The 12372-nt window shown below is 39.8% G+C and overlaps 1 protein-coding gene across 3 annotated transcripts in view; it reads left to right on the top strand.

Annotated features, from left to right (window-relative positions):
• Nucleotides 1-11432, top strand: part of LOC149077025 (diacylglycerol lipase-beta-like) — a 35605-nt gene extending 24173 nt beyond the window's left edge. For all 3 annotated transcript variants that reach the window (XM_089244756.1, XM_089244758.1, XM_089244757.1), the window contains exons 6-12: nt 1367-1454; nt 1604-1724; nt 1951-2113; nt 3309-3954; nt 5597-5716; nt 7674-7759; nt 9114-11432. In XM_089244756.1, coding sequence (XP_089100882.1) covers nt 1367-1454; nt 1604-1724; nt 1951-2113; nt 3309-3954; nt 5597-5716; nt 7674-7759; nt 9114-9285 — 1396 coding nt within the window. In that variant the 3' untranslated portion in view covers nt 9286-11432. The remainder of the gene's footprint in view (nt 1-1366; nt 1455-1603; nt 1725-1950; nt 2114-3308; nt 3955-5596; nt 5717-7673; nt 7760-9113) is intronic.
• The last annotated feature ends 940 nt before the right edge of the window (nt 11433-12372 follow it).

Raw genomic sequence — 12372 nt, 5'->3', positions numbered from 1 at the left:
CAAAATGAAAGTGGTCCCCCTCCGAATGAAATTTCTGGCTACGCCCCTGCTGGAAGCTTCTAGATTTGTCTAGAGAATCTCTTTTGACCTTTGGGAAGTGGCGCCACCAACTTGGTACAATGAAATAGAATTCTCTGGAAATGTCTCTCGAATGTTTGCTCACCAACAACAAACGTCGTGTACTGAAGTGTGGAGGGTGGTCACCTCTTCCATTCAGAAATACAAAAATAGGATACAAACAACACTCAAAGCTTTCAGTAATACTAGCAAATGTAAACAAAAGACGAGGTTCTTGGCCAAAAAGAAAAAAAACCCGTCGTCATGCTCAAGGCAAAGGCTGCAAAAACAATAAAACTGACCAGACGATGGGGGACAATTCATTGTGAGCGAAGGGAGACGGATCAGTATATTTGCTTTTTTTTAGCGGTTCTGTTTTAGTTGGGAAAAATATTATGGTGGCCGGAATTTTTTTCTGGTCAGTACAGCAGGGCCATCTGTTGTGAGAAATGGGAAAAGTGATGTTACAAAGGGTGCGCGTTTCTCAGTTTTCGAATCCGGTAACCCTAGACTGAATAAATTAAATAAGGGGCCGTTCAAGTATTACGTAAGCAAATTTTTAGCCATTTTTGACATCCTTCCCCCTCCCCCCTTGTCAGCAAAATTTCGTCATCAGCTCTGCCCCTCTGAATCCTAACTAATATTTTCATAAAGGGTGGTCGATGACGTAAGCACTATCCAAACAACCACCCCTCCCCCCCTTGTCATCAAAAGTCAGCAAATCGGAAACCGCCTACCCCCCATCGATGATGACGTAATACTTGAACGACCCCCTAAGTGATTCCAATATGTGTGCAAGTAGGGCATTTTACGGGGATTCTGATAATTATCCCCCAAATCTCTAAATCCCCCTAAGATTCATTATAAATCGGATATTCCCCCCCTCCCCGGCTCATAATAAAACATCTTTATTCACGATTGTCTCATCCGTTTTAATTCCTGCTTCGTCTAGACCAGCGGTTCTCAACCGGTACTCCGTGTGCACTGCCCAGGGGCTCCGCGGCCGCTCGAGGATAATAAAATAAATCAATAAATTTGATAAACAAAAAAAAAGAGACCTAAAGGGTGTACCGACATCGAAATTATACACTGAAAAGGACTCCGCGAGTCAGAAAAGGTTGAGAAGCGCTGGTCTAGACCAGTGAGGGGGAGATGAAGCAAATACGTTTGCAAGACTCTGGTGTACGCCCCGAATTTAAAAATCGGAGCATCCCTGGGATGCATTATAGCTTTTATAGTATCTGTGTTGTATAGGTACAGTTTGTAATAGGTAAAATTTAAAATTATTACCGTAATCTTTTTCCTCCAGGTTGTGGACGATGTGTTTCGGCATCGTGTCCAGAGACCGGAAAATAGCCATCGGGGCAGCATCCGAGCTTCTAGCTTATCTGACAGACGTAAGTAAAACTCTGGTCTATAAAGCTTGCTGCGCATTGATATATGATCAGCATAGAGGGCGGTTAGACTATTCGCGAACTGACCAGACTTCGGACATTGGCTATGGCCAAATCCAATCCAATTTTTTTACGGCATTTCTGTATTTCAGGATTTGGATATTGTATTGAGCGACTTCATAACTGGTGTCAAGCTGTATCGTGATTACAGTCTCAATCTGTATAAGACTGAAAAAACAACAGTCGAAGCTTCTCCCATCTTATCCAAAAATGGTGAGATCTTTCTTCCCATTTTGGCCGTGAAATTGCCATTGTTGTAATAATATTGAGTGGTTTTTGAATGTGCTTCGATTCAATATATTTAACAGGAAAAAAATGCATTAACTGTCTTAGATTTGGGGAAAAAAAAAAAGTATTTTGCAATACTTGTTATGTAATAGTCCATGCAGTGTGTGAATTATTGCATTTTTTAAATCCTAATTATATTTGATTGTTGCAGATGGCTCAGAAGTGGACAGTTTCCCTACGCCAGACATGCCGAGCTGGATGAATTTGAAGTTGGCGTCACACTACTTTCAAGTAGGCATGGGAGTGTTTGGATGGGCTTGGGTTGTATACAGGAATCTTAGTTGCGGCATCTGCCATTTATGCAGGAAAATGGTGTACGTATCGCGATGTATAACTGAGTATTTTGCATTATTTGAAATTATTCTCACTATTTGGGAATCTCAGTAGAATTGTTTGAACATTTTAGCCCCGTTTTAAGCAGACATCTAGTTCAATATGTATCTTGATTATAATCTTAACAATGATTTAATTAACTACAAGTCTTTTTTGAAATAGTTTATTTTTAATAAAGAAGTTAATTTTAAATCATAAAAATAATAGTCATATCAAAACAATGGTTTGGTAAATAAAGTCTTTTGCGAAAAATGATTAAGTTAATAACAAGTCGTTTTCAAACAATGACTTGGTTAACAATGAATCTTTTGAAAAATGTTTTGCTGAACTACTTTCAAACACACAATTTGTTAGCCAACAATTACTTTACTTCCAAACTATGTTGTGGTCGACAATTACTTTACTTTCTAACATGTTTTGTGTGTGTGGTCAAAAGTTACTTTTCAACAATGTTTTGGTTAAAAGTTATTTTTCAACAATGTTTTGGTTAAAAGTTATTTTTCAACAATGTTTTTGCAAACAAGTATTTTCGAACAAAGTTTTGGTCAACAATTACTTTTGAAAAATTTTTGGCCGATAATTAATTCTTAATATTTTGTTCAACAATTGCTCGAACAATGTTTTTTTAAATTAATTGATTTTGAACAATGTTTTGAGGAACAAGTTTTTGGTTTCAAATTTCTAGTCTGAACAAATTTTTGGTCATTGATTACTTTTGAGCAATAGTTTTGTCAACGATTAGTTTCGAACAATTAGTTGTTCAATAATTTCTTACAAATAATGTTTTTTGATAACAGTTGCCTTTGAACAATTACTTTTAAGCAGGGCCGGAACTAGACGGGGGCAACTGCCTCGGGCGGATAAAATTTAGGGAGCGGCCGTTTTTTAGGTAGATAAAAAGAACACCGTCACAAAATTATCGAATTTTAAAGTTAGGGGGTGGCAAAATAATGTCTGCGGACGGCTGAATTCTGTTTGTCCCGGGCGGCAAAAATCCTAGTTACGGCCTTGGTTTTAAGAACAGTGTTTTGGTCAACAATTACTTTTAAGAATAATGCGAAGGCTCAACTCGCATTTTTTTCTTTAAAGGTTAGACTGATTTTTTAATTTTCTTTGGTTTCGCTCTCTGGGTTTTGGCAACAAAATGAAAGGACGTAAATTTTTTCATATTTGCAGATGTTGCCTTCCCTGTAGAACCGGATTCTCGAACATCGAAGGGGACAACTGCTGCGGTTGTAACTTGGCTGGACTGAGACACAGCAGCGGTTTTAGGTACGAGGACTTGGTCCACGTCCGCTTCGTCGACAAGGTCTACCAGATCCCATTCTTCGTTGCCGTGGACGAGGAAACGAGCTCAGTGGTTCTGGTCGTCAGAGGTAGCATGTCGATGGATGACGCCCTTACCGACATCAGCGCACAATTCAGTCCCTTGGACGAGCCTAACCTACCAAAAGAAGGTGTGTGCCACGGCGGGGCCCTCATGGCAGCCCGTCGCATCCGAGAGAGGCTCCAGCAGAACAAGGCCCTGGAGAAGGCTTTCTCCGATGGCCGAGAAAACTACAGCCTCGTGATCACTGGCCACAGCATAGGAGCTGGAGTCTCCTCTTTGCTCAGTCTGTTGCTGAGGGACTCTTACAAAGACATCAGGTGCTTTGCGTTCGCCCCACCCCCCGTGATGAACACGGTGTTGCTACCTCTTACCTTTGACAGCGTGTTCACGATCATATTCGGAAACGACGTGATTCCTTACCTGAATTACAAGAACACTCGAACTTTGCTCGTTGATATTTGCAAGTTGCTCGACCATTGCAAAGAACCAAAGGTATCATTTTATCTGATTTTTTTCTAACTGACATGATTTAATCCATGTTTGCACGATATACGAGGTCAATATACTGAAGATTAAGTAGCTAATGGAAGCTAAAGTTGGTTCTCTGTGGTTCCCAACTTCGAGGCGCAAATGCGAGGCGATCTCCTCTTTTTAAAGAGGAGAGGTGATCTCCTCTTTAAAAAGTCTCGCCACAGAGAGCAACAGGCCTACAACGATACAATAATTCAATCGTCGCACGTAACTCGTAGTTAGAAAAATTGATGGCAGATGGCAGCACTGCTTATAACAAGCATTACACCGTTACAAACTTCACGTTAGGTTCACAACACGTAATGCGCATTCCAACATGTACCAATTCGTTAAAGATTCCGCAGACGAGTGTGGACGAGGTATATGTGTGGTTTAGTAGTAGTAGTCCGAGTGGGAACGTGACTGATGAATCAAATCTGGAATATGTTTACTTATAAAGGCTGGCTGATGCGAAGATATATTTTTGGAAAGAGAGAAAATTCAACTGCCCCTGCGGGGAATCGAACCCACGTCCTTTCATTTTGCATCAGCCAGCTGTTAAAAACTTTGAATGGATAGCGTAGAGTGACGTCATCCTCGGATATGTTTACTTTGCTCACTTGAGTTATTTACCGTTTAATGTTGAAATTCGTGGATTTTATCAATACATTGTCCTTTGTTTACCCGAGTGACATGTATTCGAAATCTGATCCTGGGCGGGAATCACCGATTCGCAACGGCTATAAACAGGATCTTTAACGCATTTCCGCATGGGATGCTTTCGTGTGTCCAGATGTGAATCTTTTCGTGTGTCCGGATGTTAATCTTCCCGTATGTCAAAATGTGACCTTTTAACGTGTGCTCAGATCTGACCTTTTAACATGAGTCCAAATGTGACCTTTTAACGTGTGCTCAGATCTGACCTTTTAACATGAGTCCAAATGTGACCTTTAAACGGGCGTCCAGATGTGACCTTTAAACGGGCGTCCAGATGTGACTTTTTAGCATGTGTTCAGATGTGATCTTTTAACGCATATATAGGTGTGTATATACATTCTGTTATATCCAGGCGTTATATTTTCGTACGTCGAGATGTGATTCTTCCGTATGTGTCCGGTAGTGATCATTTCATATTTTCTATTCTCATATGCTGTTTTACAAAGAGCACGCGTCATAACCATGATGGACCCTATTTGAACTACACTACTTCCATTTTGACCCTCTGTTTCATGAACACAAATAGGCTAATGACTGAAAAATTAGGGCAGTGATTCTCAAACGTTTTTTGTCAGCCGCAGCTCCCGTGGCTAAGTTATGATTCATCTGTCGCTCCTCAGAATAATTTTGTAGATATTTTAATATGTAAAGCAACACCTTTTCAAAGCACACCAATCGAAATCTCCAACTCGTCGCGACATTTCTAGAAGACCGCGACGCGTACTTCGAGACACTGGATTAGGGGGGGATTCGTAACGATCCAAATGACGATAGCTGTCTGAGTTGAGAGTTTGGATCGATCCTATTTTAAATCTGTTTAATAAAGTACTGTATAAAATGTTGATTTTTTTTTGTCTTGATTTTTTTTTTTTTAAATCATTAAACATATTAACGTTTCCTTCCAAAGTACAAGGTGCTGTTATCCTGCATCTGCTGTAAGAAAGCCCAGCAAGTTCGTGCTGACAGCGAGTCGGGTCCGGAAAATGAAGAAACTACCAACACTACGAACATACAGGACACCAATGGCGTAAGTTTATCAATCATCAAGATTAGTGGTTCTTTAGCTGGGGTTGCCGCACCCCTGGAGGTGCGAGAGAGCACGAGGGTGCGAAATGGAAAAAAAAAAAATTGCAACATGTTCACTGATTATTTTAGGAAAATGAAAATGATTAAGAAAATGGAATTTTTCAATTCTTAAAAAAATATAGTATATGAATCATACATATGATGATAAATTAAAATATGAATGATATTTTGATACCTCATCTTTTGGCTTTCACTTATACGAATGCGTCATGCGAAATTTGCGTTGCAAAAGTTTTTTTTCCGATTGACGATCGTATTTTCCATTTTGATTGAGAAAATGGTTAAAATGGATTGAAAAAACTTGGGGGTTACTTGGACCCAAAAATAAAAACATTTTTTCTTATACATTTTTTATCAAAGGATAGCCTTAAAAACATTAATCATGCTGATATAACCTAATTTTCACTACTTTATGATACTTTTCTAAGATTCTGGGCTTTTTTTTTCAAACCGGAACACCATCTTCCCCCCCCCCCCCACCCAACATCATCATTGCGCCCCCACCCCTCCGCCTTTGAAGTCCATCTCCACCTATGGACGCAAAGTCAGAAGTGAATTTATAGTTTCACCGCCACTTTTCTCACTTGTAGTCTAATTTCCTTGATCACTCATTCCTGAAATTTGCCGTCAAAAAGCAATAGTCCGCTTATCCCCACTCCGTAAATACGCTTCTCTATCTATCTCACTCTCTCTCTAAGTCACTGTTTTGATCACTCAGTCTCTAAGCCACTCTTTCGTTCGCTTAGTCACCTGATAGCTCTCTATTTTTTGGGTCACTCTTTTGGTCATTCACTTGCCTGCTCGCTGTTTTGGTCACTCATATTGCTTGCGCATGTTCTAGGCCACTTTTTGGTCACTCGCTGTCTAGATAACTCTTTTGGTCAAGCACCTGCCTCTACGCTGTTTCGGTCACTCACATGCTTGCAAACTCTGTTAGTCACTCCCTGACCTAGTTCCTTTCTCTCTAGCCATTCAAGTATTACGTCAGCAGCATCGATACGGGGGGAGGGGTGTTCGGATTTGATTACTTTTGATGAGAGGGAGGGGGTTAACTGATGCTTACGTCATCAAGCACCCTTTACAAAAATATGAAATATTCTTAAAGGCATCTTTACTAGGAATGCGAAAAACGAGAAAACCTTTCCCTAGTTTGCGGGATCCTGAACTAACCTCTCCCACCTTAACGGACACCCATGTCTTTTTTTTCACTTATAAAGAGGGGTTTTGGCTAAATTGGTTTGTCCACTCAGTACGTCACATGCGTTGTCCTTGAGTGATTTATTGGATTCACGACCTGGTCCCTCGCTTTCCAGATCACTCTTTTGGTCAATCACATGCTTGTGCTGTGCTTTAGTCACCTGTATGCTTGCAAACTGTCTAGGTCACTCACTCACCTAGTCCCCTCGCTCTCTAGGCAAAGGCGGATTTATGGTTTTACCGCTATACAAATTTTGCTGTCCTTCGCATACTCTACAACAGCGGTTCTCAACCGGTGCTCCTTGCGCACTCTCCATGGGCCACTCGAGGAAAATAAAAAAAACAGTAAAATTTAAAAAAATAATTATAAATATTTTTAAATAGTAAAAATAAATCAGTAACTTTGAATAATTAAAAAATTGGCCTACGGGGCTCCGCCTTGGAATTTTTTTTACTTAAAAGATTTCCGCGAGTCAAAAGAGGTTGAGAACCGCTGCTCTACAATTTTCTTGGCCATTCGTTCATCAAATTTGCCGCTCCTCCGAACTTGCCGTTCTGGACTTTATCCCTCGAAGCTCCCCGTAAATACTCTTCTGCGTAAAGTGTTAATTTCTACTATGGCAATGTCAATCTCGTTTTTTTGTCACCTTCTCAACATGTGATTGTCTTTCCCCCCCCCCCCCCTTTTTGTTGTTGCGTAGGTCGAGCCAACCGCAAACGGTCCATTACCCAACACGACATTCATGCTACCCGGTAGAATACTTCATATGAGGCTTGGATCAGATGGGTAAGTACTAAGTTTCATTGAAAATATATCGATTAATCAGTTCTGGGTATCACACATCCCGACACTCCTATACCTAATATTTCAATATACGCTGCTTTTTTTTTAAACGGTTTAGCACTAGATGGAAATTCTCGAATAAACTTTGATGAGAGAACGATGGCAACATGCGACTTCCGAATGACGTGTCTGATTATGATACGTCATGCAAAAATTATGCATATCCATTGCGGCCATTACCAGACGCGGGGACTGCAGAGAAAATAATAGCGGAACCAGAGGCGCAACAACAATTTCGGGGACCCCTTTGCCCTGGTTTTATACAGCATGGATTGGTAGCAGCGTGTTAAAGGCATTTTACTGGCGAACCGTTAATCCTAAAAGCATACTTCAAATTAGAGAAAGTATCCAAATAACGTGCAGCACTTGGATAAGTCATTCATGTTGCAAGGGGTTATATAATTATCAAAATAAAAATATTAACTTTTTATACGGATGCCCTGTGCTCAAGAACTGAATTATTGCCATGTCTTTCCTGATTCCAACTAAAAAATTCCATGGTTCGAAGTGAAATATTCGGGTAAAACAGTTTACATACTGTGTATATATAATGAATGCCATTTTCCATTGCTCTGAATATTAGAACAGAGTCCGTGGGAACACAAAATGTCAAGAATCCCTGATTTAGAGGATTTAGAGGATGCATTCAGCGGCCCTTCTTGGTTCTACACCCGGGCATCTGACCCGCCCATACCTCCCCCAATTACGGCTCTATTAGTACTGTATTGCGTTAAAAAAAAATTCACAAACATAAAGATCTCACAAGGAAAGGGTCCCAAGGTGACATCTTCAAAGTCGTCATCAAGTTTCAGAGCACTTAAGCCGCCCGCGGTGAAAATCTACATCACTTGAGTTGCATGGGACACAATTCAAGATCACTCAAGTGGCTTGCAGCACATTTCCAGATCACTAGATTGGTTCGCGGCACAATCACAGATCACTTGAGTGATCCGCGACACGTTTTCAAAAAATGAAATGCTTCGCACTCCTTAAGAGATTGAGCATCCTTCAGCTGGAGAGCGTGTGAGAGACTGAAGAGACGTTTTTTATAGATTTCGCCACCAAAGAAACGCGAGAGGCGATGAGTTGGTTACTCATCGTCTCCCATTTTTAATAATTTTTTTTTTTTGCTTCTTATATAATTGCACGCCCACCGCTAATTTTTTTGTTTTTACGTGTTTCTGGGTGTGTGAGATGAATTTACATAAATTCTTTTCATAATTTTTTTGAGGACGACACCCATTTCCTAACAGTTATAATTACACAATAAAGGTCCTCGTATCGTTTTAATCAACAGGTTCCGGCTGCAGATGAGCGATGCAGAAGATTATTCGCGTATCGTGTTTCGACCGGACATGATGATACACCATTTCCCACAGTTCATGGCAGGAGCCTTGAACCACCTCGGTCGGAACGACAAGATCTCTGTCGACGACGAGTTCCTCAAGGAGACGCCACACATCAAATGATATGCTCCATTGAAAAGCTCCGTGCTGAGTGCAACGCATCCTTCTTCGTCATGAGTTTGTTACGGATTTTGAATATTATATACGAGCAATATTTTACATTCGTGCATCTATGCCAATTGAACTACTGTTACTTAAATTAATTGAGAAATGAGGACATGGGCAACACCGTCCATAGCAGAAGGACTCCGCGCGAAGTTTTGAAGCCACTGAAGTCCATTTCACCTGTAGCCATTGGATATAGCAGGCCTACTCATGCGATATCTTTTATCTTTTTTCGCAGTATAGCCAATCAAAAATCCATAGGTGAAATGGACTTCTTCAGTGACGTCACTAGCTTCGCGCGGAAGCTTTCTGCTATAAATGGTATTGACATGGGGCATTATTACACTGTGTCCGTCAGTAAGCCATTTTTGCGGATATGCTTCGTTCAAAAGTTCCGAAACTTATATATATTATTATATTACGGAAAAATGAATGCAGATAGAACCTGTTTATTTGATGTTTCCTTTGAAGTAACTACCCAGTGCCCAATTATGAATTTTTGCCATTGTAATCAATTTGTTTGTCACATCTTCCAGTTCTTTCGTCACTGCCTGCTGCACTTCGGAACCTGAGAATAGTTGACTCCTTAAGCAAATTCTTAACTCATGGGCTGGTTCACAGTGTCAGTTTTTCTTCCAAATAGAGCACAATTCCGATCTATCGCCGTGGGCAATTTACTTCCGAGTGAGTTATGTCGGAAGTGTGAGTGTGCGTATAGTGCCGTGTCTGATTTTTTAGGGCTGCCATCTGTATTTTAGAAGTGAAGTGCAATGATTGAGTATTTGTAACATTGTAGGACTGTTGCTCTCTGTCGCGAGACTTTTTAACGGGGAGATAGATCGGCTCGTATTCGATCCCCTAAGTTGGGAACCACAGGCACAACTGCGGCGACGGTGGGGCTCGAACCCGGGTCCTCAAGATGCGAGTCCATCACAATGATCACTCGACCGCCACAGCAGCTGCTTGAGGGTCATAGTGTATAAGTATTCGTGACAAAAACCGGATCGTGGAAAATTAAGAGAGTTGGCACCCATCTCGAACCTGAGTTCTTTCTCACTAGCAGGGGGAATAAGCTGGTTGTGGAAGTGCAGGAATGTGATGTTTCGACAGGTAATCTCACACCAGGCGGGACCTGCGAGTAGGCGCATTATCGCGATGGAGCACCCACGACTTGGCCTTCCAAAGATCTGGTCGCTTGCTTCTCACCGAATCATGCAGACGGTCTAAAGACTCGCAGGTTCCTCCTGATACCAGTTTATTTCTGTCAAAACATCACACACACTTTCTGATATGAATTATTAAATATATATATATTTATTTATATTTTATGTATTATACGTGTTTTTGTGTATAATTGCATTTCCCCCAACGTCCTTCCTATTTTCTTTCTCATAATTTTTTTGCTTTCACTCTCAAAATTACTACATAGTGAATTTCTATTTTACATTGTATGGTAATTGTAATGTCATTGAATTAACTTCATTGTAACAACGACTATGGGACGTTGTTGGTTTTCATCAACCAAATGTATTGCTATCATTTACCTATATAACATATTAATAAATTGAAATTAATACTTCCACAATAAGCTTATTCCCCTGGTCTTGCCCCGTGTGACTTTTTCTCTGTAAAGAATTTACTTAAGGGGCTGATTCTCAGGTTCCGAAGAAGTGCAGCTTCGAAGGCACTGGAGGATTGGACAAAAAAAAAAAGAGGCTTGCAATCAACGTTTACATCTTTTTATGAACTATGGCAAAAATGCATAATTGTGCACTAGGTAGTTACTTCGAAGGGAACACACCAAATAAACAGGTTCTATCTGTACTCATTCTTTTTGAACTATCGGAACCTTTTTGAACGTAGCAGTATTTAGTTCAAGCAAGTGACAGCTTGAAAATCTTGAACGAGTTTATTAAGTAAATGACCAGCTGTGACTGACAGGTCTTTCACACTTATGGTGTCTTCGATACCGTGATAGAGCTTTCGTGAAGGATATTATATGATACATGTTTTATATTTTTGTATATTATATTTCAAGTTCTCGGCATTTTTATAATAAAAAAAAATTGTGAAATGAAATAAAAAAAAAAGTGTTTGTGTCCGAACTGTATTTGATTTCTTTTAAAGTGCAGGGGATTCTGGTGTATAGTTTAAGGCACGGGGGTCTTCAATGTATGGCTCGCGGAGCTCTTCGCCGTGCCTCGCCGACTATTTTAATGGAATATCTGAAAATATGGTTTCGGGTCATGCGAGTCCATTGAAAGACGATTAAATTAAAAAAAGTATAATTGAATCAATGATGCCCGCATATCATTTATTTCGGAATCATTGACAGAAAGAAATAATTTCAGTGCCAGTGACAGAAAGAGATAATTTTGGAATCATTGACAGAAAGAAATAATTTCAGGGCCAGTGACAGAAAGAGATAATTTTGGAATCAGTGACAGAAAGAAATAATTTTGGAATCAGTGACAGAAAGAAATAATTTTGGAATCATTGACAGAAAGAAATAATTTCAGGGCCAGTGACAGAAGAGAGAATTTTGGAATCAGTGACAGAAAGAAATAATTTCAGGGCCAGTGACAGAAAGAGATAATTTTGAAATCAGTGACAGAAAGAAATAATTTCAGGGTCAATGACAGAAAGAAATAATTTCAGGGTCAGTAACAGAAAGAGATAATTTCAGGGCCAGAGTGACAGAAAGAGATAATTTTGGAATCAGTGACAGAAAGAAATAATTTCAGGGCCAGTGACAGAAAGAGATAATTTTGGAATCAGTGACAGAAAGAAATAATTTTGGAATCAGTGACAGAAAGAAATAATTTTGGAATCATTGACAGAAAGAAATAATTTCAGGGCCAGTGACAGAAGAGAGAATTTTAGAATCAGTGACAGAAAGAAATAATTTCAGGGTCAGTGACAGAAAGAGATAATTTTGGAATCAGTGACAGAAAGAAATAATTTTGGAATCATTGACAGAAAGAATTTAACCCTTAAATATGCATTTTTTTTTAATGTTAATTATTCTTAATTTAAAGGTTAAAA

The sequence above is a fragment of the Pholcus phalangioides genome, unplaced genomic scaffold, assembly GCF_987345545.1.
Source record: "Pholcus phalangioides strain wild (caught in Gottingen) unplaced genomic scaffold, Ppha-v1.0 ptg000015l_1, whole genome shotgun sequence".
Taxonomy (NCBI): domain Eukaryota; kingdom Metazoa; phylum Arthropoda; class Arachnida; order Araneae; family Pholcidae; genus Pholcus; species Pholcus phalangioides.
This window is presented reverse-complemented; position numbering and strand designations above follow the sequence as displayed.